Below are 27,327 nucleotides of genomic sequence, written 5' to 3' on the forward strand. Positions count from 1 at the left end.
TCCCCCTCTCTTTTTCTTTCTCTCTCACATGCCGGCTCATGGCATGGTTTCTGTGACGGCCTGGTGCCTGGGTGTCACTGAATGGATTAACACTGTGCTATGTGCTGAAACATTTATTATCTGTTATCTTTCTTTCTTTCTTTCTCTCTCCTTCACCCAGTGTCATTCTCTCCACCCCGTCCCCCCTCCCCCCCCTTTCCCTCTAGACCAATTTCTCTTCTGGCTCTTATACCTCCATTCTTCACCTCCTCCCTCCTTTTTCCCCCCCTCTCCTGCCTTCTCATTTCTTCCTCTCCTCTGTACTGGGGCTACCAGTTTTTACTGTCTTTTACTGTGTGTGTGTGTGCGTGTGTGTGTGCCTGTGTGTGTGTGTGTGTGTGTGTGTGTGTGGGTGTGTGTGTGGGTGTGTGCGTGTGTGTGTAAATGCGCTGTCTGGTCTCCTGCTAGGGTGACACAGCTGAAAGATTAAGGGGTCTGAGGGGAGTTTTCTGCCTGAGGCTGAGGTTTTCCCGGAACAGACTAAAGATGGTCAGTCCAAATCAGCACCGAGCACAGTGGCTCTTGTGTGCACATGCTCGCTCACACGTGCACATTCACGCTCGCGTGCGTGCTCACGTGCACAGGTACACGCACGTGCACTTTGGCAGACACAGAAACAAACAAACAAACAAATGCACATACACACACCGCCACACACATACACTGCTACTTTATGTCTATTTGGTTGTTTTGACATGATCTCAACTTTTCATGTAACACCTTAGGTAGAGGGTTGCAAACTAACACCATTAAAATTCTTTTCAGCTGCAGAAATTACACAGTATTATTAGATTGTCAGAACAACTGGTAAAGTCTATGAATATTCAATTGCATATTATTAACCAATTGTAGAGGACTCTCGACGTTGTCAGCTGTGACAGACTTACTGATAAAGAAAGTGACCTTTGCAAACCTTAACCTGATGTTTTTTTTGTGTGTTTTTTTTAAATGTCATTTTATTGTGTTTTGTTGATATTTTATGAAATTTTTTTTTTTGCATTTACAGTACATTTAACAGTCTATCTAGTGTTCTACGGCGAAGAGGAGGCACCCGGCCCCCGGCCAGCGGACCAGGCGTCCGTGGCGGTTATTGCGGGCGTTCGGTGCGAACCCAGGCGGCAGCGATCGGCTCGCGAAGCGGGCCGTCTGGAACATCTCCTGGGAGATGAAGGGCTCGCATCAAAGAGCCGGTCACCTACGACCCATCAGGCCCCCAGGCCCCCAGGCCCCCAGGGCCCCAGGCCCCCCCAGGCGCAGGGCTCTGGCGTCCACGGTGCACCCCTGGGAAACATGGCCGCCGTTACCGGCCGCGGCGCGGACGAGGGCCGCGGTGGGCCGGCCGTGGGGACTCCCGCCAGACGCTGGGCCCCCTTAATTATTTTAGCTAATTTTTTGTCTGTTGCTTTGAAGACGAGACCTAGCGGGCAGAAGCACCTCCTTGTTTTGGGCCCGGGTACGAGGCGGGTAAGTCAGGAGTTGGAACACACCCCAAGAGAGGGGGGGGGGGACCTTACTCTAAAACGCTGCGATGCCGCCCAGCACCAGGGGAAGTACTTTTTTTTTGTTTTTTTTAAAGGGCCACGGTGCTGGGTTTTGTGACATCACGCTCACAAGGACCACAAGGCTTCACGCACGAGTACATACTAGAAAACGAAATACAAAAATCTGAAAAGTGAACACCAGTAGCATTGGCACGCTTGCCCCCCCCACTCAGCCCGTTCCTCAATGTGCACGGCACTGGGTTGGGATCCCAAACATCGCAATTACATTCTGTGTGTGGAGGCCAAACAATCGCCCCCATACCCAATAGTCAGTACAGGCACCTGTCCATCCCTTATTAATTTATATATTTATATATATATTATTCACTATTTTTTTTTTTGCACCTCTGAGATGGAAAAGTTCTTGGCATGAGTTGCTGGTCGAACAATAACAGAAAAGCCTCTGCTGAGACTACGGGTGCTCACGTCACCCCGGCAACGCGTGCCTGTCAGTCAGGAACGTGGCTGTGCGCAGAGCGTCGGAGGTTCAAAGATTCGGAGCTTTCGAGCTTCCGATTTCAGACCTTTTGAGCTTCAGAGATTCAGAGATTCAGATCGTCTGAGCTTCCGGTTCAGGGCTATTGCACTTCAGAGCTTTAAAGATTCAGAGCTTTAGAGCTCCAGTGATTCGGAGCTTTGGAGCTTCACAGATTCAGAGAGCTTCACAAAGCTGTCGAGGAGAAACATGGAGCCAGAGAGACATGCCCCCTCCCAGCACAAGGCCCCACCTCAGTCACATGGTGCGGGGAAAGGCCAATCAGGGGCCTCTCCTCAATCCCCCTCACACCAGGAGGGTGTTCCTCATCCATCTCTCTCAGCCCACGCACCGGAACTGAAGGACAACGGGCAAGAGGAAGAAGACGAGGGACAATATGGTCGCCACGGCGACGCAACGCGAGCCGACAGAGGGGTTGGCGGGGCTGGGCGTGGAGCGAATCGGCCGACGGACCGGGCGGCCAGGCCTCAGGAGGAGATGCAGACGGGCTTCCCGTTCCGGTCGTACTGGTAGACGAACATCTTGATGCAGTGGGAGTTGGCGGGCGAGATCCAGGGGCTGCTGGTGATGGAGAAGTTGTGGCTGGCGTAGAAGGGCGCGGGCTGCTTCTGGCAGCGGAAGAAGGCCTTGAGCATGGTGGCCGCCATGCCCCGGAAGCGCTTGCTGATGAAGCAGTACAGGAAGAAGTTGATGCCGGTGTTGAGCAGCGCCAGCATGTTGGCCACGTCGTTGACCAGGTGGAGCAGGCGGGCGGGGCCGGGCGCGGCGGGCGGCGCGGCGTACAGGTGGTAGACGATCATCACCATGCGCGGCGCCCACAGCACGGCGAACACGGAGGTGATGGCCAGCAGGATGGCGGTGGTCTTGCCCGTGGAGTAGCCGCGCAGGCGGAAGCAGCTGCGCCGCCGCAGCTTGTGCACGATCACCGAGTTGAGGGCGAAGAAGATGGAGCACGGCACCAGGTAGACGGTGGCGCAGTGCGCCCACACCAGCACCTGCTGCCCCAGGCTGCCCCCGCCGCCCGGCAGCCCCTGCCACAGGTCCGGCCACCAGTAGAAGGGGGCGCTAGTGAGCAGGCAGCCCAGGTAGACGGCCAGGATGACGCGGCGGGTGCGGGCCGGGTAGGACACGGTGTGGTAGCGCAGCGGGTGGCAGACGGCGATGTAGCGGTCCACGGTGAGCGGCACGGTGATCCAGATGGAGGTGTGGATGGAGGAGAACTCCAGCACCTGCACCGCCTTGTTGAGGGAGGGGGGCAACTGGGCGCCCAGGATGAAGTCCTCCAGCAGGAAGTCCACGAAGACGATGAGGAAGAGCACCAGGATGTCGGCGGCCGCCAGCGCCAGGAGATAGTTGTAGGAGGACTTCTGACGCCGCGACACCAGCTGGGACAGGATAATGACCGTCAAGATGTTGGCTGGGGGAGAGAGGGGGGGACAGGAGGGGCGAGGGATGAGAGACGAGATGAGGCAGGGAGTGGAGAGAAAAAAAAAACGGAGAGAAGGATTGGAAGGGGAGAAGATGTGAAAAAGGAGGGGTGTGGGGAAAGCGAGGGGGAGAGAGAGAGAGGTGAGAGGTGAGTCACACAGCTTAGATAACGTGTGACGCTGAAAACGTGCTTCACACAGACAGGATGAGCACACCAGAGAAATGGGTGCAGCACCAGAGAAGATAGCGTGCTCTCTCTCTCTCTCAGACACACACACACACACACAGACGCACAAAAACAGAAAAGCGCATATACACACAAAACCATACAAAAACACAGAAGCACACACATACAAACATAAAAGCACACATAAACACAAAAACACACACACACACATATGCACGTGCTCACATACACACGCATGCATGCAGGAACATACACGAGCCCACGCATAGATTTTACACATATAAAACTTTACGCACCCACACGTACACATACAGTGTCTATTGCACCTGCACCCGCACCTATATGCATGTGCACGCGCATCTACACAAGAGAACAAAACAGAACAGGGTTATATGAATCATCACGACAAGTGTTGCACTGCACACCCCAGCCGGGGGTGTTGGCGAGGGGGGAGGGGATGAAGTGTGATTCCAGCAAATGTCCCCCCAACAATGTGCCCCCAGGGACCTGTTTGACAGAAACAGAGGCTCTTAGCGTGCTATGGCTTGTTAGCCTATGTGATATACTGATGTACTGATAGCTTCCTATGTTGTTCTCCAAGGACCCGGCAGTGTCTAACCAAGTCGGGCAGACGATGAGACAGCCAGACAGTGTCTAACCAGTCGGGCAGACGATGAGACAGCCTAACAGTGTCTAACCAGTCGGGCAGACGATGAGACAGCCTAACAGTGTCTAACCAGTCAGGCGGACAGTGAGACAGCCTAACAGTGTCTAACCAGTCGGGCAGATGTTGAGACAGCCTAACAGTGTCTAACCAGTCGGGCAGATGGTGAGACAGCCTAACAGTGTCTAACCAGTCGGGCAGATGTTGAGACAGCCTGACTGTGTCTAACCAGTCGGGCAGACGGTGAGACAGCCTAACAGTGTCTAACCAGTCGGGCAGACGTTGAGACAGCCAGACAGTGTCCATCCAATTGGGCAGATGGTCAAACAGAACAGAACATAACCGAACAGAACGAGGTTGTATTATATTACCGGGTCTTGGAGTGCAGCTCCGTTTATTGGCTAACCTGCTTTCAGTAACACGAGCATTAAAAAGCAATCAATGGCAGCAAATCTGAGGTGTAAACAAATACATTATGAAAAGGAAAATCCTGATACAAAACCCCAAAACTCCAACGCAAAAGTATCATGCTGTTTTTTTTTTTAATTAGGGGGGCTGGCTGAGGCCTCAGCTCTCTTCCTCTGCGGAACCAAACACCGAAAGGCAGGGGACTTGATTATTCATTCAGTCGATAACGGGATGAACATAGTGACCCATGTGTCCGAGCCTATTTCAGCGCTTGCCCAGGGCATAATTAAGGAACATAATTGCCCTTCTGGTTGAGATTCACACCGGGGGGGGGGAGGGGGCGGGGGGGTCTTTCGGTAACTGCGTTTTCTGAAATGCCACACCTCCTACAGCACTGTGTTCCCATCGCTTGCTGGAGGCACTAATTGGGTTTCAATTTAGCGGGGCGGTTCGAGGACACCCTGTTGCTACAAACATGCCAGTTTCCAGCAGGACCTGCCTTCGAAGACATTGTGTCTTATAAGTGAATCTGAGAAAAGGTAAGGGACAGAAAGAGAGAGAGGGAGAGAAAGAGAGCAACTATTAGTGGCAGGTGTATCTAGCGTACACAGCAAGACAGCTGAAAAGCAACAGATTGGAAGAAAGAGGAAGGAAAAGAGGAAAAAATAGCAAGAGAGGAAATGTCCTTCATTCTCCCCTTCAGTTTTTGCACGGCCAGCAACTTCTGCCCTGAGTGGCGTTTTCACGCAAGCGTGAGATTGTGTAATAAAGCGCGTCCCTGCCCCCCATCCCGCGACAGTCACGCTCCTCTCGGCCCGCGGCGCCCACGGTGCCACCTGCGCCCATTAATCCCCAGCCGGGGCGGACAGCCCGTTCCCCGGGGAGCCGCGCTCGTCTCGTCCCGCTGGGCTCCAGTGCTCCCGAGCAGATTTGGCAGGGCCCGCACTCGCCGAGCGTGTCTCTGTCGAGATCAGGGACACCCTGCACTCGGAGCCCAGACATTTTATCATCACTCACCCTCTGTGGGCTGAGCTACACGTCGCTAACTCTGTCTTAGCCTGAACTATGCCTCTAACAGCACAGGCTAAGCTACATGTAACTAACTCTGTCTTAGCCTGAACTATGCCTCTAACATCACAGGCTAAGCTACACGTCACTCACCCTGTCTTAGACTGAACTATGTCTCTAACATTGTGGGCTAAGCTACATGTCACTAACTCTGTTTTAGCCTGAACTATACCTCTAACATCTCAGGCTAAGCTACATGTAACTAACTCAGTCTTAGCCTGAACTATACCTCTAACATCACAGGCTAAGCTACACGTCACTAACTCTGTCTTAGCCTGGACTATACCTCTAACATCACAGGCTAAGCAACACATCACTAACTCTGTCTTAGCCTGAACTATACCTCTAACATTCTGGGCTAAGCTACATGTCACTAACTCTGTCTTAGCCTGAACTATACCTCTAACATCACAGGCTAAGCTACACGTAACTAACTCTGTCTTAGCCTGAACTATGCCTCTAACATCACAGGCTAAGCTACATGTCACTCACCCTGTCTTAGCCTGAACTATGTCTCTAACATCACAGGCTAAGCTACATGTCACTAACTCTGTCTTAGCCTAAACTATGTCTCTAACATTGTGGGCTAAGCTACATGTCACTAACTCTGTCTTAGCCTGAACTGTGTCTCTAACATTATGGGCTAAGCTACATGTCACTCACCCTGTCTTAGCCTGAACTACACCTCTAACATTGTGGGTTAAGCTTCATGTTGGTAAGCCTGTATTAGCCTGAACTATGTCTCTAACATCACAGGCTAAGCAAGATGTCACTCAACCTGTATTAGCCTAAACTATGTCTCTAACATCATAGGCTAAGATACATGTCACTCACCCTGTCTTAGCCTGAACTATACCTCTAACATCACAGGCTAAGCAAGATGTCACTCACCCTGTCTTAGCCTGAACTATGTCTCTAACATCACAGGCTAAGCTACATGTCACTCACCCTGTCTTAGCCTGAACTATGTCTCTAACATCACAGGCTAAGCTACATGTCACTCACCCTGTCTTAGACTGAACTATACCTCTAGCATCAAAGGCTAAGCTACATGTCACTCACCCTGTCTTAGCCTGAACTATGTCTCTAAAATCACAGGCTAAGCTACATGTCACTCACCCTGTCTTAGACTGAACTATACCTCTAGCATCAAAGGCTAAGCTACATGTCACTCACCCTGTCTTAGCCTGAACTATGTCTCTAAAATCACAGGCTAAGCTACATGTCACTCACCCTGTCTTAGCCTGAACTATGTCTCTAACATCACAGGCTAAGCTACATGTCACTCACCCTGTCTTAGCCTGAACTATGTCTCTAACATCACAGGCTAAGCTACATGTCACTCACCCTGTCTTAGCCTGAACTATACCTCTAACATTGTGGGCTAAGCTTCGTGTTGGTAAGCCTGTATTAGCCTGAACTATGTCTCTAACATCACAGGCTAAGCAAGATGTCACTCAATCTGTCTTAGCCTGAACTATGTCTCTAACATCAAAGACTAAACTACATGTCACTCGCCCTGTCTTAGCCTGAATGTAGGCTAAGATACATGTTTTTTTTTGTGTTTTGTTTTTTTATTTTTTTTGTGATCTGTCTGTTTCGGTTGTAGTTGTTGGTTTTGTTTTTGTTTCTTCCCAGTATTCCTTATTTTTCTGTACATATTTGTACCTCGAGATAATACCTTATGTTAATGTCTTGTCTGATAAATGGAAAAATCTCTATAAATAAAGTGTTTAAGAAAAAAGAAAGCACACAACCTGAAAAAAACCCATATCATTAATCCCTTTCATGAATGTGAAGTCCTCAGTTAAATCACCTTTTACTCTTCTGTTGCTGAGTCTGAGCTGAGTAGACATCTTTTGCCTATCCTCATAACAGTGTGCCTCTCGAGTGAAACGCACTCAGTCTTGTAAATTTTGGAGGAGCCCAGTGGATTCTGGGAACTGGCATAGCCTTAGTGCTGTCTGTACTGGGAAATTCATCAAGAGAGGTCATCGTGGGACATTTTTCCAAATGGTATGGGTATCGACCTCTGTAGAAATCATCCCAGCCAAAAGAAATAAAATCAGTTTTAAAGCTGGAGGTGAGGTCTGGATGACGGGGCAGTGGTTCTATGAGTAACAATGTCACCATTCATTGCTGTGCAGTGACATTTTTTGGGTGGGCGAGATGACCTCCTCCTGCTATATGGGCCTCTCTCTTGGCCCGGCTGTGGTCCAGGGCGCTCTCTCTCTCTCTTTCTCTGTCTCTCTGTGTCTCTCTCTCTCTTTCTCTGTCTCTGTGTGTCTCTGTGTCTCTCTCTCTCTCTGTCTCTGTGTCTCTCTCTCTCTCTCTCTCTCTCTCTCTCTCTCTTTCTCTGTTTCTCTGTGTCTCTGTGTCTCTCTCTCTCTCTCTGTCTCTCTGTGTCTCTCTGTCTCTCTCTCTCTCTGTCTCTCTGTCTCTCTGTCTCTCTGTCTCTCTGTCTCTCTGTCTCTCTGTCTCTCTGTCTCTCTGTCTCTCTCTGTCTCTCTGTCTCTCTGTCTCTCTGTCTCTCTGTCTCTCTGTCTCTCTGTGTCTCTCTGTGTCTCTCTCTCTCTCTCTCTCTTTCTCTGTCTCTCTGTCTCTCTGTGTCTCTCTCTCTCTCGGGGGGCTTAGCCTCAGGATCTTAGACATTCTGGCACAGAGCAGAAGCACAGTCTGACAGGCCAGGGACCAAGCAATATAGGAATCTGTGAGCTGGAGGGAGGGATAGAGAGAAGGAGTGAGAGAGGGAGAATAAGAGAGAGATGGAGCAAGAGAGGGAGAGAGAGAGTGAGAAAGTCACTGAGGGAGTGAGAGAAGGTGAGGGAGCGAGAGGAGTGACAGAGTGAGAAAGTCACTGAGGGAGTGAGAGAGGGAGTGATTAGCTGGGGGATGGGTAAAACAGTGAGGAAAGCTGAGATGCTGTTGGTGCTGCAGTCAGCAGGCTTGTATCATCCCTCCTGCTGCAGACGGTTTTCACCAGGAGCCTCTGCTCTAACAGCCCATTCACCCAAAACGCCTTTACCAGGCAGTCGCCAAAGACACACGAGCGTCAGGCCGGACATGCAGTGTGTGAGCAGGCACAATCAAAACGCATCTGCGCATCTGCAGTACTCACACATGCCCACATACACACACACACACACACACACACACACATGCATACACACACACACAACACACACACACACACACACACACACACACCACACACACACACACACACACACACACACACACACACCACACACACACCACGCATACACGCACCACACACACACACACACACACCACACACACACACACACACACACACCACACACACACCACCACACACACACACACACACACACGCACGCACGCACACACACCACACACACACCACACCACACACACACACGCAACACCACACCAACACACACACGCATACACACACACACACACACGCATACACGCACGCACACACACACACACACGCACACACACATCCCAGGGCACACATTCAGCGATTTCTCTCCTTCTCTTTGCTGGCTCCAGGTGTGTTGGCAGAACTCTGAGCCAGCGGCTCTGTCCATTAAGCCCGGCATAAACCTTCACAAGAGCCGGCCTGTCCATTAAACTCCACACTAATCCTCGCTGCAGCCCTGCAGTTCTGGCCCGAGATCTCCAGCAGGACTCCTTTCTGCAAACGCCCACCCCACCCACCCCCACCCGTGTCCCCCTGCAGTGTTTTAGTCCTGTAATGACGCTTAAAAATCACTCTTTTTTTCTATTTTCAAGTAGAGAATAGCTTGTTTTTCATTTACTTTTTGCATGACAAGTGAAATTGTCTTACCCTATTGGCAAACCTTGAACTGAGTAAAACTGTCTCACCTCATTGGCTTCCACTTTGTCTTATTTAACAAGTAATAGAAATGTTAGATGACTGAAACTAAGTCTAAAATACTCGTTTTGGCCTTGTTTTGCAGTGTAAGCCCTCCTGCACCTTCTGAATGCTTCTAACATCCCTTCTCCCATCTCTTCTGCTGTTTCTCACTCCCACCCTTTCCTCTCTCATCTCTCCATCTTTCCATCTCTCCTTTTCTTTTGCACCCAGTTTACTCTCGTCTCGCTTTATCCTTATCTTTCAACCCTTCTCGTTAATGCTGCCACCCTTCTTCATTTTCACCTTCTCATTCCACCTAACCCCCCCCCCTCTCTCCTGACACCCCCCCCCCCAAACCCACTCCGGTTTTCTGTTTTCTGTGAAATCACTTTGCTATCTATAATATCACCTGGGAATCCAAACAATAAGGGAATTTGGGGGGGGGGGTGTAAGTGGCAGCAGGATGGGGAATCAGGTGAAGGCCAGGTTCACATCACTAGCAGGGACACGCTCTACAAGTGTGAGTGGCAGTGGGGTACGTTTTTTTTGGGAGGGGGGGACTGGGGCACAGAGGATGTCTTGCTGACATGAAGCTCCAGCCCAATTAGTACGCTTTGGTCAATAACACATTTTGGCTTGAGTACCCGAATTGATCCAAATTCGTATTCAACAGATACTCAAATCAATAATAATTTTGAACGTGGACGATTCCTGGAAGATACGCTGGATCCAATTCAAATGGTATAAAATATATACTGTATACTGTATATGATACTGCTTGTGGGGCTGATAGCGGGTATAGATAACGGATGGGTAGCTATCCCCATATGTTAAAGCTATGGGACTTCTGACTTGCATGTCTTGACAACAATTAAGTGTTTTATTTTTCATATCACAAAAAGGTTATCTGATACATCAAATAGAAAATATGCTAATGCCGTTCACCCAATTTCATTCATCTTTGAAAATTAGTTTTGTGATTTGAGATCTGAAGTAGGTCATCCCAATGTTGAAATGGCAAGGCAATGTCCATGAAACCTGAGCGTTATTGATTGAATTTCACACTTCAGCTGCAGAGGAATGGCATTAAAATTCAAAGTCAGAACCAGGCCAGAGAATCTGTGTGGAAACAATAAATAAATAAACAATAAGCCTTCTAGCTGTGCAAATACCGCAGCTCTGAGCTGCAAGGCCAAAAGTCCCTCAACAAACACTCACTGACAAGAAAAAGACTAGCAAGTACTTTCCCGCCTCATCCAATGTATCAACAAGACCCAGACTTATCACCACTTGTGAGTACGGTCATGTCTCAACAATCGTGGACTTGACCTCACCCTGAAACTACTGTCCTGTCTTAGCAACCATACCGGTAAGACATAGACTTGTCACAAGCTACTGTGAGTGCTGTCTGGTCTCAAAAATCCCGCCAAGAAGACACAGACCTGACCGCACTTGTCTCATTGTACGTTCCAACAAAAACACAGGCTTCCCGCCATTGTGGCGGGGTGCGCTGTCCCGCGTCAACGGACGCATGAGACACAGACTTGGCGGTACTTGAGAGCGCTGCGCGGTGTCACCGCCTGACAAAGTGTGGTCCTCTTCCCCGCGGCCACCTCACCCTGGCGGTAATCACAGGGACGGATTGATTTAGCGGCTGGGCGCTCGGGAAGATCACACTTCACAACACTCGACAATCAGCTCGCAAATGACGGAGCGGCCTCCCAGCGGTGACTCATGCCTCAGCCAGCCCCGGTCTCCGGGGTAGGGGGAAATGGCGGAGGGGAGGAGAGGGCTGGGCACTTTTTGATTAGCGGGGTGAGAGGGAGAGCCCAAGGGGGGCAGGTTACGCTGATCCTGATTGGGACGGGGACGCCAAAGATTCACGTATGTGTGCGTGTGGTTCGAAAAGTTCCAGAGCGTACAGCGGAGAGTGACACACTCACAAACACACATACACTCTCAAACACATGCACGAACATACACACACACACGCATGCAGACACACGCTCTCTCTCTCACACACACACACACATCTTGACACACACTCTCTCTCACACACACACGCGCGCGCGCGCCTGCATGCTCGGTGCTGTCACTGCGGCTCTGCTTGCCTGACCCGGGTGATGGTCCTGCCCCGCTGCTGAGCCTCACACCTCTAAATTAGGTTCCTGTTTTGGGAGAAATGCTGGATCTGCCTCTCAGGCCGTGAGTGGAGCTGTCGTTACACGCCTGCATTAGCCCCCGCGTCACCATCTCCATACGCCCGTCTCCCTCCCGCTGCGCCTGCGCGTGAGTATGCGTCTGCATGTGCGTGTGTGTCTGCGTGTGCGTCTGCGTGTGTGTCTGCGTGTGCGTCTGCGCATGTGTGTCTGCGTCTGCATGTGTGTGTGTGTCTGCGTGTGCATCTGTGCATGTGAGTATGCGTCTGCATGTGCGTGTGTGTCTGCGTGTGCGTCTGCGCATGTGTGTCTGCGTGTGCGTCGGTGTGAGTGTGACTGCGTGTGCACCTACGTGTGTGTCTGCGTGTGCGTCTGCGCATGTGTGCTGGTTCGTTCAGGCTCGTGGTGAGAAGTACTCCTGTATGCGATACCTGCAGCATGTCTCTCTTTCATCTGCCTCTCTCTCTCAACACCCATGTGCGTGTGTGCTGCGGTGCTGTACTGCGCTCTGCTTGTGCGGTGTGGTCCTGCCCGTGCTGTAGCGTCCTCAATGTAGGTTCTGTTTGGGAATGTGGTCTGCCTCTCAGGCGTGGGGGTAGCGTGTCACGTGCTGCTCGCGTCAATGCATTCCGTGCGCTCCTGCGTGTGCGCCTGCGCGTGAGTCTGCGTCTGCATGTGCGTGTGAGTCTGCGTCTGCATGTGCGTGTGTGTCTGCGCATGTGTGTCTGCGTGTGAGTCTGCGTCTGCATGTGTGTCTGCGTGTGCGTCTGCGTGCATCGTGACTGTGCATGTGCCAGCACACGTTTGCACGTGCATCTACACGAATTGTGACTGTGGATGTGTCTGCGCATGCGTCTGCATGTATGTCTGTGCATGCATCTATGTCTATGCACGCGTCTACGCATGTGTCTGCGCATGAGTGTGCGTCTGCGCATAAGTGTGCGTCTGCATGCGTCGGCGCATGTATCTGCATGTGCGTCTGCGCATGCATCTGTGTGTGCGTCTCTGCGTGCTTTGAGGCATTGTGACTGCGCATTAGCCTCCGTCACTGAAAGTTTGGCAGGGCAAAGCCCGCTCCCCAAGCCCTGCCGTTGAAACCACTGTTCCCACGGCGACGCAAGCTTCCGAGGTCACATTCCCCCTCCTCGGGTGGCACGCAGCATGGCACCCCTGGGCCCGCTGCCAAAACCTGCCATACCCCCCTTTCCCTTTTTCACCTGAGCTGCCAGCTGTTATGCCTTTTCAGCAGCAGAGCCAGCGGACAGCCCCCCCCCCCCACGTTGCCCACCCTCTCCACGCGGGCCCGTGATGGGACGCCGCCCTCTTTATTCAGATCATAAGGGGGGGGTCCCGTTGTGGGCTGGGGGCAGGTGCTAACGCCGGTGCCGAATTCGGATTAAATAAACGTGGCCTTTGTGCTGGGGACGCTGGCCTCGTCCTCGTTAAGCTCTGACCTGGACATCTCCACAGGGGAGGGGGCAGAACAGCACCGTCCTGAAAACGACACAGGCAGACAGCACAGAACGGAGACAGAGAGACCAGAGTGAACACACACCTTCTGTGTGTGTGTGTGTGTGTGTGTGTGTGTGTACTTTTGTGTTTTCTCTGTGTGTGTGCACTTTTATGTGTTTTGTCTGTGTGTGTCTGTATGTGTGCGTGCGTGTATGTGTGTGTATGTGTAGACGTGCATGTGTGTGTGTGAGCATGTGTGTGCGTGCATGAGTGTGTGTGTGTGTTCGCGCGTGTGTGCATGTGTGTACGGGCATGTGCGTGCGTGTATGGGTGTGTCTGTGTGTGTGTGTGTCAGTGGATGTAGATTTTAATGTGCGGAGGAGATGAATAGATTTAGGACCATTAATGTACATCTTCCTCCAGCACACACTCATACCCATGCAAACGCACACTGCTGAGCTGACCTGTGAAACAGAGATATGCCACACTGCGGGGTGTTGACAGCAAACGCGAAATAGCTTGTTTTCAGGCATTCACGCTTTGATATTGAGGCCAAAACTGAGACATAGAGGCTGTGTTTCCCAGTAAATCAGTCTTCATGTAAGTAACCTGAATATCTGAAGGGTGCATGCGGGTCCCAGACTGCAGATGGGAGATAAAGAAATAGTGTGTGAGAGAGCAAGGCACACAATCTGGAGATTCAAATTAAATCAGATTGAGAATTGAACTAAACTGAAAATGAAACAGATTGAGAGAGAAATGGAAATGTCAATATGACAGTTACATTTTTATGTTTCATACTTTACATACTTTGTATATGCTTTGGCAATTCTGCTCAGGTTATCCTGTCAATGAAGCCACTGAAATTAATTTCAGACACACAGAATGAGAGAGGGATGATGAGAAAGAAAGGGATGGGGAGAGAGAGAGTGAGAGAACCACTAGGCTACTGCATTATCATGAGTGTGTCAACGAGTTAGCCAGCCAGTCAATGGGCCACCCTGCATCAATTATATGAACTAATTATCATAATGAAAGAGTCCTAATGCTTTTTTTGTTTTTGCTGTAATTACAAACGTAAACCTGCAAACATAGACATGGCATACAATTCCCGCCGCACTGCCGGTTTACAAAGGCGTCACCAAAGAAACGCTTCCCCGTGGAGTAAAAACCATCAAAACCCACCCGTTTGATGTCAGACTCTTTGAAGACGCAAGTTCCATTGACCGTTAATTAGGGGTTGCGCGACGAACTAGCCGAGATCCAGCGCAGGCACAGCGCGCGCGCGCGGCGTCAAGCCGCTTTGAATTTAGAACCGCCGCAGAGCGCGCTGCTTCCACGCTCGAGAAACGGGGAGTGCGGGCAAAATAAATCAAGCGACCGGCATCTGAGCCGTGACACCGCAATTACCCCGCGTTCTCTCGGCGCTTACCCCTGTTAACGCTGCTGCGCGATTTCTCTGCAAGAAATCACCAGGAAAGAAAAATATGATTATAATATATAAATAAATAAATAACCGCTAAACAAAAAGCAGAAGGAACAGAATGGCAAAGAGCAGGCAATTATGCATTTAGAGCGACCATTTACAGCTGGTGAACAAACAGACTGAACTCTTCAAACAGGTCAGCATAGTGTATTTTATGTTAATTGGACCATGCCTTTTTAATCTGTACACAGTAAAATGTCCAGTGTTAATTCAACTCTAACAGTGTTCATTTAACTCTAAACAGATAACGTTTGGTCTCACTAAGGGACTAACACTGCACACTGTCCTGTGTTGTGGGAGATTTAATCTCAGAGTATTTCCTGAGATTAAGAGTTGAGAAATTAAGAGTTTAAAGTTTTCATACTGCTAGCAATTTTGGCTGCTGTCATTTTCAGCACAAAAAGCATTATTAGAGAAAACTTTTTATCAGTACTTTCTTACCCCCCCCCCCCCCCCCCCCCACCCTAACCCTAACCCCCCCCATACAATGTTGGAGTCATTAGCAGTGTAACAGCATGTGACAGGAGGCAGTGCTGGGGGGTCCCACACCCGGCTACACACAGACATGTAAGTGCAGAAAGCAGTGCTGCTGACAACTCAATTAGTCACTCAACAAGTCAATAATCCCCAGAGCCCCCAACCACACAAACTCACGCCCGCATGCTGACACGCACACAGGCACACTGACACACACACTCACACTTACACACAGAGACACACACTCACACGTACAGACACACGCACTCATGCGTACACACTCACACACAAACACACACATGCACATACACACACTACTTGCGTTCACACACACGCACTCACAAGCGCGTGCACACACACACACACAGACCCAAACGTGTGCAAACACACACAAACACATGCGCATGCACACCCACACGATTCTACTGTGGATGAAGTAATAATTAATTCACTAGTGAGGTGTGGCCCGGTCACTCCAGAGAGCAATAGTGATCGATAAACTGGGAAGCAGAGGACTCGGCTTCTGTCTGATAATGCTACTAAACCAATTTCTCCTGATTAACCAGCTCACCAAATTTACTAACCACCATCCATCAGCAGCTGCAGCTCAATTATACCTAATACAACATATTAATACTTAGAGTGCCAGCATGCCCTTTAAATTCAATAATTATAATGAAAGAGACAAGGCTGCAGAAAACTATTTGACTACAACAAAGGGACCAGTGAGCTTTTTTCCACTTAAACCAATTGGGTTTTTTTCTTTGTTCATTATTAAAGAAGTGATTGTGTTTCAAGTTCAGAAAGCCTCTGGCCAATCACGTGCGAGCAGAATGACTGCAGCAACTTCATGAGTAGAGCCAATCAGGCCCATCAGAGACGTAAGGCAAACCTCGGGTTTACCAAAATCGTCTGTTCGGAACATCATTAAGAAGAAAGAGAGCACTGGTGAGCTCAGTAATCACAGCGGGCCTGGTAGATCAAGTAAGAACTTACTGATGGCTGAAGAATTCTCACCACGATGAAGAAAACCCCCCAAACGCCTGTCCGACAGATCAGAAACGCTCTTCAGGAGGCCGGCGTGGATGTGTCGGTGATTATTGTCCTCAGATGGCAGAAATACAGAGGCTACACTCATTAGCCACAACAACAGGATGACCTGGTTTGCTAAGAAGTATCTGAAAGAGCCTACAGAGTTCTGCACACCCCTGGGTGGCAGATGCGGCAGTTCTGGGAGTGGACCTTCGTTTGCCGCATGGAGAGAGAGAGAAAGAGAGAGAGAGGGGTGAGAGGAAGAGAACGTGCACCCACACCAGCACAAAATCAAATAAACACCTTCACCCTTCCCAGCTCCTGGGTTCCGGGTGACAACGATAAACTAAAACAACGATCTAAAATAATAAAGACAAAAGAAAGTAAAACTCTGCGACTGCTTTTCAGCTCACCACTGAGATCCGCTGGCCAACTTTTCAGCTGCCAGTTTCTGTCTTCATCTTTCATGCACAGAAACAAAAACAAACCTCTAAAACTCTCTCGGTATGTGCTACGCGGCTCTCGGTCTCGAACTGCGGAGAGGAACACACCTTTAAGCACCTGGGCTGATTAGTTAACCTGTGCTCTCTCCAGAAGAGAAAACTTAAGGCAAATGTGTCCTAAAATAAGCAAGAGCTGAAGATGGCTGCAGTACAGGCCTGGCAGAGCACCATCAGAGATACTAGACTGGTGATCAATGCTCAAGACTCAAGAAGTCATGCATGCAAGATTGCCAAAGTACAAAACATGGCTCCTATCATACATACATAACATTAATATGTACCAAACATAAAATGGGGGGCTATGTATAAAGTGTTATTCTGAATGTATTTACCCAATGTGATTTGATACAATCAAAATTGTGGAGTACAAATCAAGAAAAAATATGTCTTTAGTCCAAACATTATGGAGCTCATTATATAATATATATATATATATATATATATATATATATATATATATATATATATATGTACTGTATGTATAGACATATTATTGCAGCACTGTGTATTTGCAGTGTATTTACCCATATGTATTTCAGTATATATTAGCAATATATTTCATTTCAATAAATTGCAGTATATTCCAATAGCTGGAGTTAAGCACTTAGAATTCCACTCACTTGTAGGAAACAGTGCTATATAAATAAAATTTGATTGATTGAAGAGTGAAGAGTTTTCGCTTTGGACTAAATGTGTGCTGGTGCTGAACTGATAGAGGACATTGCAGAACTGGAATGAGTCTACAAATACAACTGGGTGCTCTTGGAAAAAAAAAAAAAAAAATTAATGCGTTGCCTGTGGGTGATCCCTGGTATAAATCACTACTTCATGGAGTAATGAAGCACCCTGAAGTCTGATGTGTGATCCTGACTGTGTCTAAAAGCCCTAAAAGCGTGATGTTCAATTGGCCGTTGTGTCACTGCAGTGTTCAGGGGAGGCATGCTTTCGGCCTTAACCAAATCAACAACTAGTCTAGTTCTCCACTGTAATGACTGTACAGCTCAGATGGTCTTACAGAGAGTCACAAACAACACAACCAAACTCTCTCCAGAACTCTCTGGAACTCTCTACGGAACTCTCTAGAACTCTCTCCAGAACTCTCTTTATGACTGTTTCCAGAACTCTCTTTAGAACTGTCTTCAGAACTCTCTCTGGAACTCACTCCAAAACTCTCCAGAACTCTGTCAAATACTCTCTCTAGAACTCTCTCCAGGACACCCTGTAGAACGGTCATCAGAACTTTCTTGAGAAGTCTCTCTAGAACTCTCTCTAGATCTGCTGGAGGGTGCTGCAGTGACGAGATGAACTTATGAGTACAACAGAACATTCAAAATGGGTAAACAGGATAAAAATCGATAAACAAAATTTACCTCGGTGAAAAAATGATGAAAGAATGATCAACATTGACCAACAGGCCCAAACCCACCTCCCCTGCCCCCCTCCCCATAACAAGCACAGCCTCAGGATATTCACAGAGACACAGACCAGAGCCAGATCCTGCTCCTGCTCATCTTTCCCTCCTGACAGCCCATAAGAATCGATGAGTCTTTAAAGCACAGAGCCCTCCCTCTAATCCCCAAGATTTCCCCCGACACCCCCCTCTTCACTGACAGCGATGAGACCCCCACCTCCAACCACCACCCCCCCCCCCCAGCCTCCACCCCCCCCACACTGCAAATCAATAGGTGTGATTGCACCTCCTTCACAAGTGTTGGACAACGTCACTCCACCAATTCACTGCCTTCGCACAACACTAATTAATATGTATCGGTGACCTTCTCTGTGACTACAGAAAAACAAACACACACGCACATGTGCAGCTGCCTCTTCCACGCTGTCTGGAAAATGGCAAGAATCAGAGTTTTGTGGGGGGGGGGGTAGGCTGGCGTTAGTGGTAAGCGGTTAGCAGTAGGTGGCCGTCTTCACTCCCCCCCCCCCCCCCGACCCAGATATTAGAAATTTAAGCTACTCCTGAATGTGATCCCCCAGCCCCCCCTCCTCTCACTGCCACCCCCCCCCCCAGCGCCCCTGTAAAGGACAGGAGGAATTGTGAGCGTGTCCTGCTTCATGGCTGCGGGCCACAGCTGCTCCCCTGCTCCAGCCCAGCGGGTGCCGTACCCGGGGGGGGGTTCCGCGTGCCAGCCGGACTGATTAAGGCTCCGGTGTGGGTCTGAGAGGTTGTCGCTGTCTCCGGCGCACCCGCACCACTTTAACGGGCTCGGCGTTGGTAATCGCCCCCCTCCCTCCTCCTCCTCCTCCTCCTCTCCGTCTTTCTCCCTCTCTTTCGCTCAGGGTTAATTTGACTTCCCTCCTGGTGGTATGAAATTGCCCCGGCTTTTTGAGCATGTCTAAGATGTCAGGTCACAGAGAGAGAGAGAGAGAGAGAGAGAGACAGAGAAAGAGAAAGAGAGAGAGAGAGAGGGAGAGAGAGATAGAGGGAGACCGAAAGATAGGAAGAGGGAGAGCGAGCGAGACCGAAAGAGAGGGAGAGAAAAAAGAAACAGAGTGAGAGAGGCTATTGTTCATTCCCGGGGACATTCAACTCGCCACCCTGCACCCCAGACCGACAGAAAGGAATAATGGTTCTACAGGTCTATTTACCCCAAATCAGTCTGCGCGTGTGATTTGCGAGCGTGTGGAAGAACACACAGATAAAGAGAAGGAAGACGGAGTGACAGAAATGGAAAAAGGGGGGGAGGTAGAGGAGAAAGAGGGAGAGAGAGGCAGTGGGGAGACCCGGGGAGTCTTCACCCTTCAAGGGAGGGGGAGAGAGAGGAGGAGAGAGAGAGAGAGAGAGAGAGAGAGAGGGAGAGGGAGAGAATAGAGATGCCATCGTCCCTCCCCAGGGGACATAGCATAGAGCTAAAATCCCGTGCAGTGCCCCAGATCGGTGGCAAGGCTGCGGGTCAGAGACTAAACACGCACCCCCCCCCCCACCTCCTAAATTCATCGCTCCGGGGCAACAGCGAAGCAAATGGCCTCATGGGGTGTGATTTTTAACCGCCGCAGGCAGAACCCCGCCGCTCAATTACACCCCCATCGCTCGCCTCGTACGCCCCGACCCCGAGCACGAATCAGGGCTCTTTTCTGCATCAAACATTTCTTTAAAAACACGTTAAAACTCCAGGGAATAAAGCGTGGGTGCGTTCAGAGCGACCCAGCATCGGTTTGGCGGTTGGTTCGCCCGGTTGCCCCGCCGACAGGCATCCCGGGAGCGAACCTCACACGGTCTGCGCGGCTTTGCCGTGGCGTGTTGGTCTCCCACCGCCGGGTCTCTGCCGGCGTCCTGCGCGCTACGACTTAGCACACGCTGCGCTCACGAACCTGTCAGATGCCTCTCCTTCACCCGCGTCCCGGGACAAGCTTCTGTCCCCAGCGACGGTCTGAATCGCACTCTCGGCACGACGTCCCACACCCGTACCCGTCCACGGACGCCCTAAATCGTGACCACGTCCTCTAGCGGCCGTCCGGACCGCTACTTTCGACACGTGCAGCGATCGTCATTCTGTTACATTCTGCGCTGCGTTAATCCAACACTGCGTGTTCCACATACGGCGCTGGATAGTTCACACGTATCTCTCACAGTCTGCAGTTCAGCTGTCTTCTGTGTGTTTTGTCTTTCACAGATATTAAGCTGCCCCGTGCATATATTAAACAACAGCTTTCACATTCATTATGCAGTGGCACTGCATCTTTCACACGAATATTATGCTTGTCTTTCTCCCATCCCACACGCTTCATGTGTGTTTCATAAATGTCCTTCACGGTATATTTCACATGTGCACACACTCAGACAAACACATATGTTTTAAGTATATTATATATATATTTATATATATATATATTCATATATATGTATATATATACACATGTATACAGTATACTGCCGCTATATTTCAAATACAGATTAAACTGCATATTTTACATATTTCCAATACTACATTTTACCTAATATTCAATATATTTCATACAGTATTTAATATGTTACTTATATTATATATATTGATAATATTATTTATCATATGTATTATACATCATGTTTTCAGGTATTGCATCCTTTGCATGTATGTTACATATATGAAAGATTGAACTTCGCAAACACTGGGTTTACTGTATAATTACTGTACATTATATTCATATTTTTTTATAATTATGTATTTATTATATCATTAACAGCGTCTTTCACCTCTTTCATATCCTGCTTTGCCCTTTGATCAGGCCACGCAGAGCCCATTTCACAGTCGTCCTGAACTCTGGTCTCTCAGATCAAGAGCCGCGTCGGAACAGATCATCGCTCATCACGTCTGCGTTTGTCAGCCCGCCGCCCGTCCCTCGCATCAGTCACCCTCCACTTTAATCCCCTCGAACAGCCCCGAGGACCCGGGCCTCTTCGTCCCGTCGGAGGAAGACGAAGGGGAGAGGACACCCGGGGAGTGGGGTGGGGCGGGGGGGGGGGGGGTTGAGAGAGAGAACTGAAGGAGCGCAGAGCCACCTGTGAACGGGACGAGCGGGCGGACGCTCCGGTGACCCCGGCACAGCCGGCCTGGCCATCAAACATGCGCGGTCACAGCCGCCGCCGGGTCAATGTGGAAAGTGGAGCGCTCACCCGCGGCTAATGGCTAACTAAACCGCCGCTTTGCAGCCAGAGCACAGCAACAGCACAGCAACAGGCCATAATAACCATGCACTCATATGCACACACACACACACACAGCTATACACACACACATGCACACACACACACATCTATATACACATATGCACACACACACACACATATACACACACATCTATACATGCACACACATGCACACACACACACAGAGCTATACATGCACACACATGCACACACACACACAGAGCTATACACACACACACACACATCTATACACACACGCGCACACACACACACACACACCCATACACACACACACACACACACACACAGCTATACACACACACGCACACATGAACACACACACATCTAAACACGCACAAATGCACACACACACACACACACAAACATGAAGAGCACACATTTACACACACACAAACACACACACAAATTACACATTCACTTACAGACCCACACATACACACACAGACATATAAATGCACATGCATGTACATATAAAATCACACAAACGCAATCACACACACACACACACATATATAGTACACACAAACACACACAAACTCACACACACACACACACACACACACATAAAGTCACAAACACACAACACACACCACACCTAACATCACACACACACACACATCACACACACAATACACACACACACACACACACACAACACACCACCACACATCACACAATACACACACATCACACACCACACACACACAACACACACACTCACCTATACACACACAACACACACAACACTCACCTATACACAAGCACACACAACACACAACCGCACACACACACAACACCACCACCTATACATGCACACACACAAACACACACACACACAGGTACCCCCTTACCGGGCAGGCCGAGGCAGAGCAGGGTGCTGTAGTAGATGACGGGCAGGGGGCCAAGGGGACAGCCCTGGAGGGGCTGGCTGGGGCTCCACACGCTGCTGTTGGGGGGCAGAGAGGTGAAGATGTGGCTGTGCTCCATGGTTACGGGTCCCCGCTGCTTCGTCCTCTTCCTCCTCTTCCTCCTCTTCCTCCTCTTCCTCGTCCTCTTCCAGCTCCTTCAGGCGAGGCGGGCGACGACGTGCCGGTGCCGCGGGGAGCCGGGCGGAGAGAGAGAGAGAGAGGGAGGGTGCGCTGTCCTTGGGTGTCAGTTGGCATGGAGCGCGCGGAGAGGGAGAGAGCGGGAGGGAACCAGAGAGCGGCGGAGACGGAGAGAGAGACGGAGGCGGAGAGGGAGAGGGTAACGCTGCATTTGAATGTATGTGTGTGTGAGAGAGAGGGAAGCAGAGAGGGCAAATGAGTGCTTGAGAGAGAGAGAGAGAGAGAGAGGGAGAGAGAGAGAGAGAGAAGTGCCTGGGGGTGAACGGTTCCAAGGTAAGGGTGCTGAAGGCAGGAGGGAGAGGGATGCTGAATGTCTCCCTGAGTGAGAATGGGAATGAGCAACAGAGAAAGAGAAAGAGAGAGAGAGAGAGGGGGAGAGGGAGAGGGGGAGAGAAGGAGAAGGGGGGGGGTCTGGATGTGTGACTGAGGGGAAATGAGAGAGAGGGAAGGCGAATGTGCCAGCAAGTGAGGAGAAACGAGATAAAACCAGGAAAAAAGAGGAAGAGAAAAATGTAGGCTTTGGAATATGGATAAAAGAGAGGGGGGAGAGAAAGAGGGAGAGATGGGGAGAGAGAGAAAGAGCAGGAAGGGAAAATACAATGTAACTGTTTGTACCTGTGACTTAAGGAGTCGAAAAGGGGGACAAAAAGGACAAATGGATGAAAGGAGAAAGGGGAATGAGTGAGGGATGAAGAGAGCGACAGAATGAAGGAGAGAGCAGTGGAACGTTTGAGACAAGCGCACAAGTTCTATGCAGTCACATTTGGAAAGATGTTTCATAGGTGCAGCATTTGTGTGTTTGTGCATGTGCATTTATGTGTGTGTGTATTTGTGTGTTTGTGAATGTGTTTGTGTGGGTGTATGAGTGGTGTGGTTGTGTTGTGTGGATGTGTGTGAGTGTGTGTGTATTTTTGTGGTTTGAGTGTGTGTGGTATGTTGTATTAGTGTTGTGTGTTTTGAGTGATGTGTGTGTATGTATGTATTTGTGTGTTGGAGTGCTTGTGTGTATGTGTGTATTTCTTTGTGTGTTTGAGTGCTTGTGTGTATGTGTGTATTAGTTTGTGTGTTTGAGTGAGTGTGTGTGTGTGTATGTATGTATTTGTGTGTTTAGTGTTGTGTGTTGCATTGTTGTGTGTTTGTGTGTGTGTTGTGTGTATTAGTTTGTGTGTTGGTGTTGTGTGTGTGTGTGTGTGTGTTTGATGTGTGTTTGTGTGTATTGTTGTGTGTGTGTGTTGTTGTGTGTGTGTGTGTGTTGTGTGTGTGTGTATTTGTGTGTGCGTGTGTGTATGTGTAAGTGTGTGTGTTTGAGTGCGTGTGTGTATGTGTGTGTATTTATGTGTGTGTGTGTGTGTGTATATGTAGGTGTGTGTGTGTTTGAGTGCGTGTGCATGTGTGTGTGTTTGAGTGCTTGTATGTATGTGTGTATTAGTTTGTGTGTGTATGTGTGTGTGTGTGTGTGTATTTGTGTGTTTGTGTGTATTATTTTGTGTGTGTATGTATGTATATGTGCATGTGTGTGTGTTTGAGTGCGTGTGCGTGTGTGTGTGTTTGAGTGCGTGTGTGTATGTGTGTGTGTTTGAGTGCGTGTGTGTATGTGTGTATGTTTGAGTGCGTGTGCGTGTGTGTGTGTTTGAGTGCTAGCCGTAGCTGCGGTTGGAGTGTAACAGTGGACCCTCTGTTAGCTGTGTTAGCGTCTGAGCGGGGCGTCCCTGGTGAGCGGGCAGCGGGCGGCGGGCTCTTCCGCGGGGCGTTGGGGTCGCTTGGCTCGGGCAGCGCTGGCTGATCAATGAGCGAAGTCAGGCTATTTCCAAGCACCGCGGCACCAGTGTGCCATTACCGTCAGAGGCTGTGGACCTGCAGCAGCAGCAGCAACGCAGCGGCAACGCAGCGGTCTCATCATTCCTCCGTCGTTATGCTCGACGCGCGGGTCTCCTAGCCAAGCCACTGTCTTGTTTTCCCCGTGCCTCTCTCTCTCTCTCTCTGTTCTAATGTGCTTGTGCATGATTTTATCAACACAATAAAGAGAGTACAGATAGCCCGTCCCTGCTGGCATTCAGGGGACCTGCTGTGGACCAAGAAGACCCATAAATGCACAAATTCCCCAATAAATGTGATGCACTGACATCACACAACTTTGCCAATGTAGCAATTAAAAACAAAAAAAAAAGAAAACTCAGCCTTAATGTCAAACTGACCGGGCAAAATGGCAAACTGAGGATTGACGAAATTGCTCTCTTGAAGCGGCCAATCCTGCGCTGGCGATTTTATAGCATTGTGATGTAATGCTTGACACCCCTGTAATGGGGGGGGGTTCCTGTACGAAGTCGTCCGGCGTGCTGTAACGAACGCTGGACTCGCCCGACGAACCCACGGCCCCGTAACGGCAGGGGGGTGCGGAGTGAACGGCGAAAGGACGGTGTGAGGCTGTGTGAGGCTGTGTGAGGTACTGGTCCAGAGATGCTGATGTGGCACACGGGCAGCGCAATGTGGGGACTCAGCCAAGCATGTGTGGCTATGCAAGATTCCGTAGGCTTGTGCATGAGAGAGAGAGAGAGAGGGAGAGGGAGAGATGTGATATATGTGTGTAATTAATGCGTGTATGTGTGAGCGCGCGCGCGTGTGTGTGTGTTCGTGTGTGAGATATATGTGCATATAAATGAGAGTGTTTGTGCGTGCACTTGCATATTTTCCTGCGTTTGTATGTGTGCGAGAATGTGTGCGTGCAAGTGTAGGTGTGCGAGAATGTGTGTGTGTGTAAGTGTATGTGTTCACGTATAAATGTGTGCGTGCAAGTGTAGGTGTGCGAGAATGTGTGTGTGTGTAAGTGTATGTGTGCACGTATAAATGTGTGAGTGCAAGTGTATGTGTGCGAGAATGTGTGTGTGTAAGTGTATGTGTGCACGTATAAATCTGTGAGTGCAAGTGTATGTGTGCGAGAATGTGTGAGTGTAAGTGTGTGTGTGCGAGAACGTGTGTGTGTAAGTGTGTGTGCGAGAATGTGTGTCTGTAAGTGTATGTGTGTGAGAATGTGTGTGTGTAAGTGTGTGTGCGAGAACGCGTGTGTGTAAGTATATGTGTGCGAGAATGTGTAAGTGCATGTGTGTGAAAATGTGTGAATGCAAGTGTGTGTGTGCAAGAATGTGTGAGTGCAGGTGTGTGTTCGAGAATGTGTGAGTGCAGGTGTGTGTGTGCGAGAATGGGTGTGTGTAAGTGTGTGTGTGTGAGAATGGGTGTGTGTAAGTGTATGTGTGCGAGAATGTGTGGGTGTAAGTGTATGTGTGCAAGAATGTGTAAGTGTATGTGTGCGCGTATAAATGTGTGTATGTATTTATGAGCCCACCTTTTACATCTGATTGGATATGCGTGGGCTGGTTTGTGTGTGCGTGTAAAGTTTGCTAGTATATGATTATGTGTGTGTGTGTTTGTGTGTTTGTTTGTTTGTGTGTGTGTGTGCATGGATGTGTGTGTATGTGTGCACATACAATATACTATAAGTAAAATGTATATGTGTATATCTGAGTATTTCTGTGTTATCAAGTGTGTGCATGTGCACACATGTATAGTGTGAGTATATGTGTGTGTTTATATATTTGTGCATATATGTGTATGTATGTGTGCATATTTATATATGCATGTGTATATATGTATGCATTTATGCATGCATATGTACAGTGCAGTCTGTAGGTATTTGGACAGTGACACATTTTTTTTGTTGTTTTTTTGTTGTTCTGGCTTTGTACTGAAGTGTATTGGTTGGGAAATGAAACACTGAAAGAGGTTAAATTGCAATGAGTAGTTACATCCATGTTTGAAATTGTAGCCCTTTTTATATATAGTCCCCCAGATTTCAGTGGAGCAAAAGTGGTTGGGCAAATTAACATAATCTTAAATGCTGTTGTCAAATTTATAACTTGGTTGCAAATGCTTTGGAATGGATGACTGCTTGAAATCTGCAACCCACAGACATTACACCAGACACTGAGTGTTTTCCCTGGTGATGCTCTGCCAGGCCTGTACTGCAGCCATCTTCAGTTCCTGTTTGTTCCTGTTTTTTTCAGGGGCTTTCTGGCTTCGATTGTGTCTTCAGCAAATGAAACACTTGTTCAGTTGGATTCATTCAAATTCCACTTTTTGACCCAGAAGAATTCCTTGGTTGCTTTAGCAGTGTGTTTGGCGTCATTCTCCTGCTGCAAGGTGAAGCGTCTCCCGGTGAACGTTGAGGCATTTGGTTGGACCTGACCGGACAGTTCAGAATTCATCCTGCTGCTGCCATCAACAGTCACATTATCAACGAAGACAAGTGAGCCAGTTCCAGCAGCAGCCAAACTCGCCCTAGCCATAACACTACCTTCACCATATTTCACAGATGAGGTGTCATGTTTTGGATCATGAGTGGTTTCTTCTTTTCTCTACACTTTCCTCTTTCCATGACTTTGGTACAGGTTAATACTAATGTCATGTGTTCATAAGACTTTGTCCCAGAATGCTACAGTTTTTTTAATGTACCTCTAGTGAACTCTAGTCTGGTCGTTCATTTCTACAGGCATACCAATGATTTGCTCACCAATGCATTCTTGCTTCTTCACTACGTACCAAACAGATCATTTTGACGCGCTCGATGTTTGTTTGTTTGTAGCTATGTCTCTGGTCAATCTATTCTGTTTATTCAGCCTCAGGACGGCCTGCTTTAATGGCATTAACGTTTCTTTGGTCCTCGTGTCGAGAGATATCAGCAACAGACTCCAAAATGCAAATT

The 27,327-nt window shown here is 49.1% G+C and overlaps 1 protein-coding gene across 1 annotated transcript; it reads right to left on the reverse strand.

Annotated features, from left to right (window-relative positions):
• Positions 1 to 206: 206 nt before the first annotated feature.
• Positions 207 to 23,286, reverse strand: LOC135248709 (probable G-protein coupled receptor 139). The gene is made up of 2 exons (XM_064323578.1): positions 22,317 to 23,286; positions 207 to 3,493 (listed from the first exon to the last, which is right to left on the reverse strand). Exons 1-2 carry the CDS (start codon positions 22,450 to 22,452, stop codon positions 2,544 to 2,546), a joined length of 1,086 nt encoding a protein of 361 aa, XP_064179648.1. The 5' UTR covers positions 22,453 to 23,286; the 3' UTR covers positions 207 to 2,543.
• Between the last annotated feature and the right edge of the window lie 4,041 nt (positions 23,287 to 27,327).

The sequence above is a fragment of the Anguilla rostrata genome, chromosome 2 (assembly GCF_018555375.3).
Source record: "Anguilla rostrata isolate EN2019 chromosome 2, ASM1855537v3, whole genome shotgun sequence".
Classification (NCBI taxonomy): domain Eukaryota; kingdom Metazoa; phylum Chordata; class Actinopteri; order Anguilliformes; family Anguillidae; genus Anguilla; species Anguilla rostrata.

Bases quoted from the DNA above. Each gene is read 5' to 3' on its own strand.
- LOC135248709 (XM_064323578.1), bottom strand. From the start codon at position 22,452: ATGGAGCACAGCCACATCTTCACCTCTCTGCCCCCCAACAGCAGCGTG. The intron at 3,494-22,316 runs GTAAGGGGGTAC...TCTCTCCCCCAG, and splicing joins GCTCTGCCTCGGCCTGCCCG to CCAACATCTTGACGGTCATT.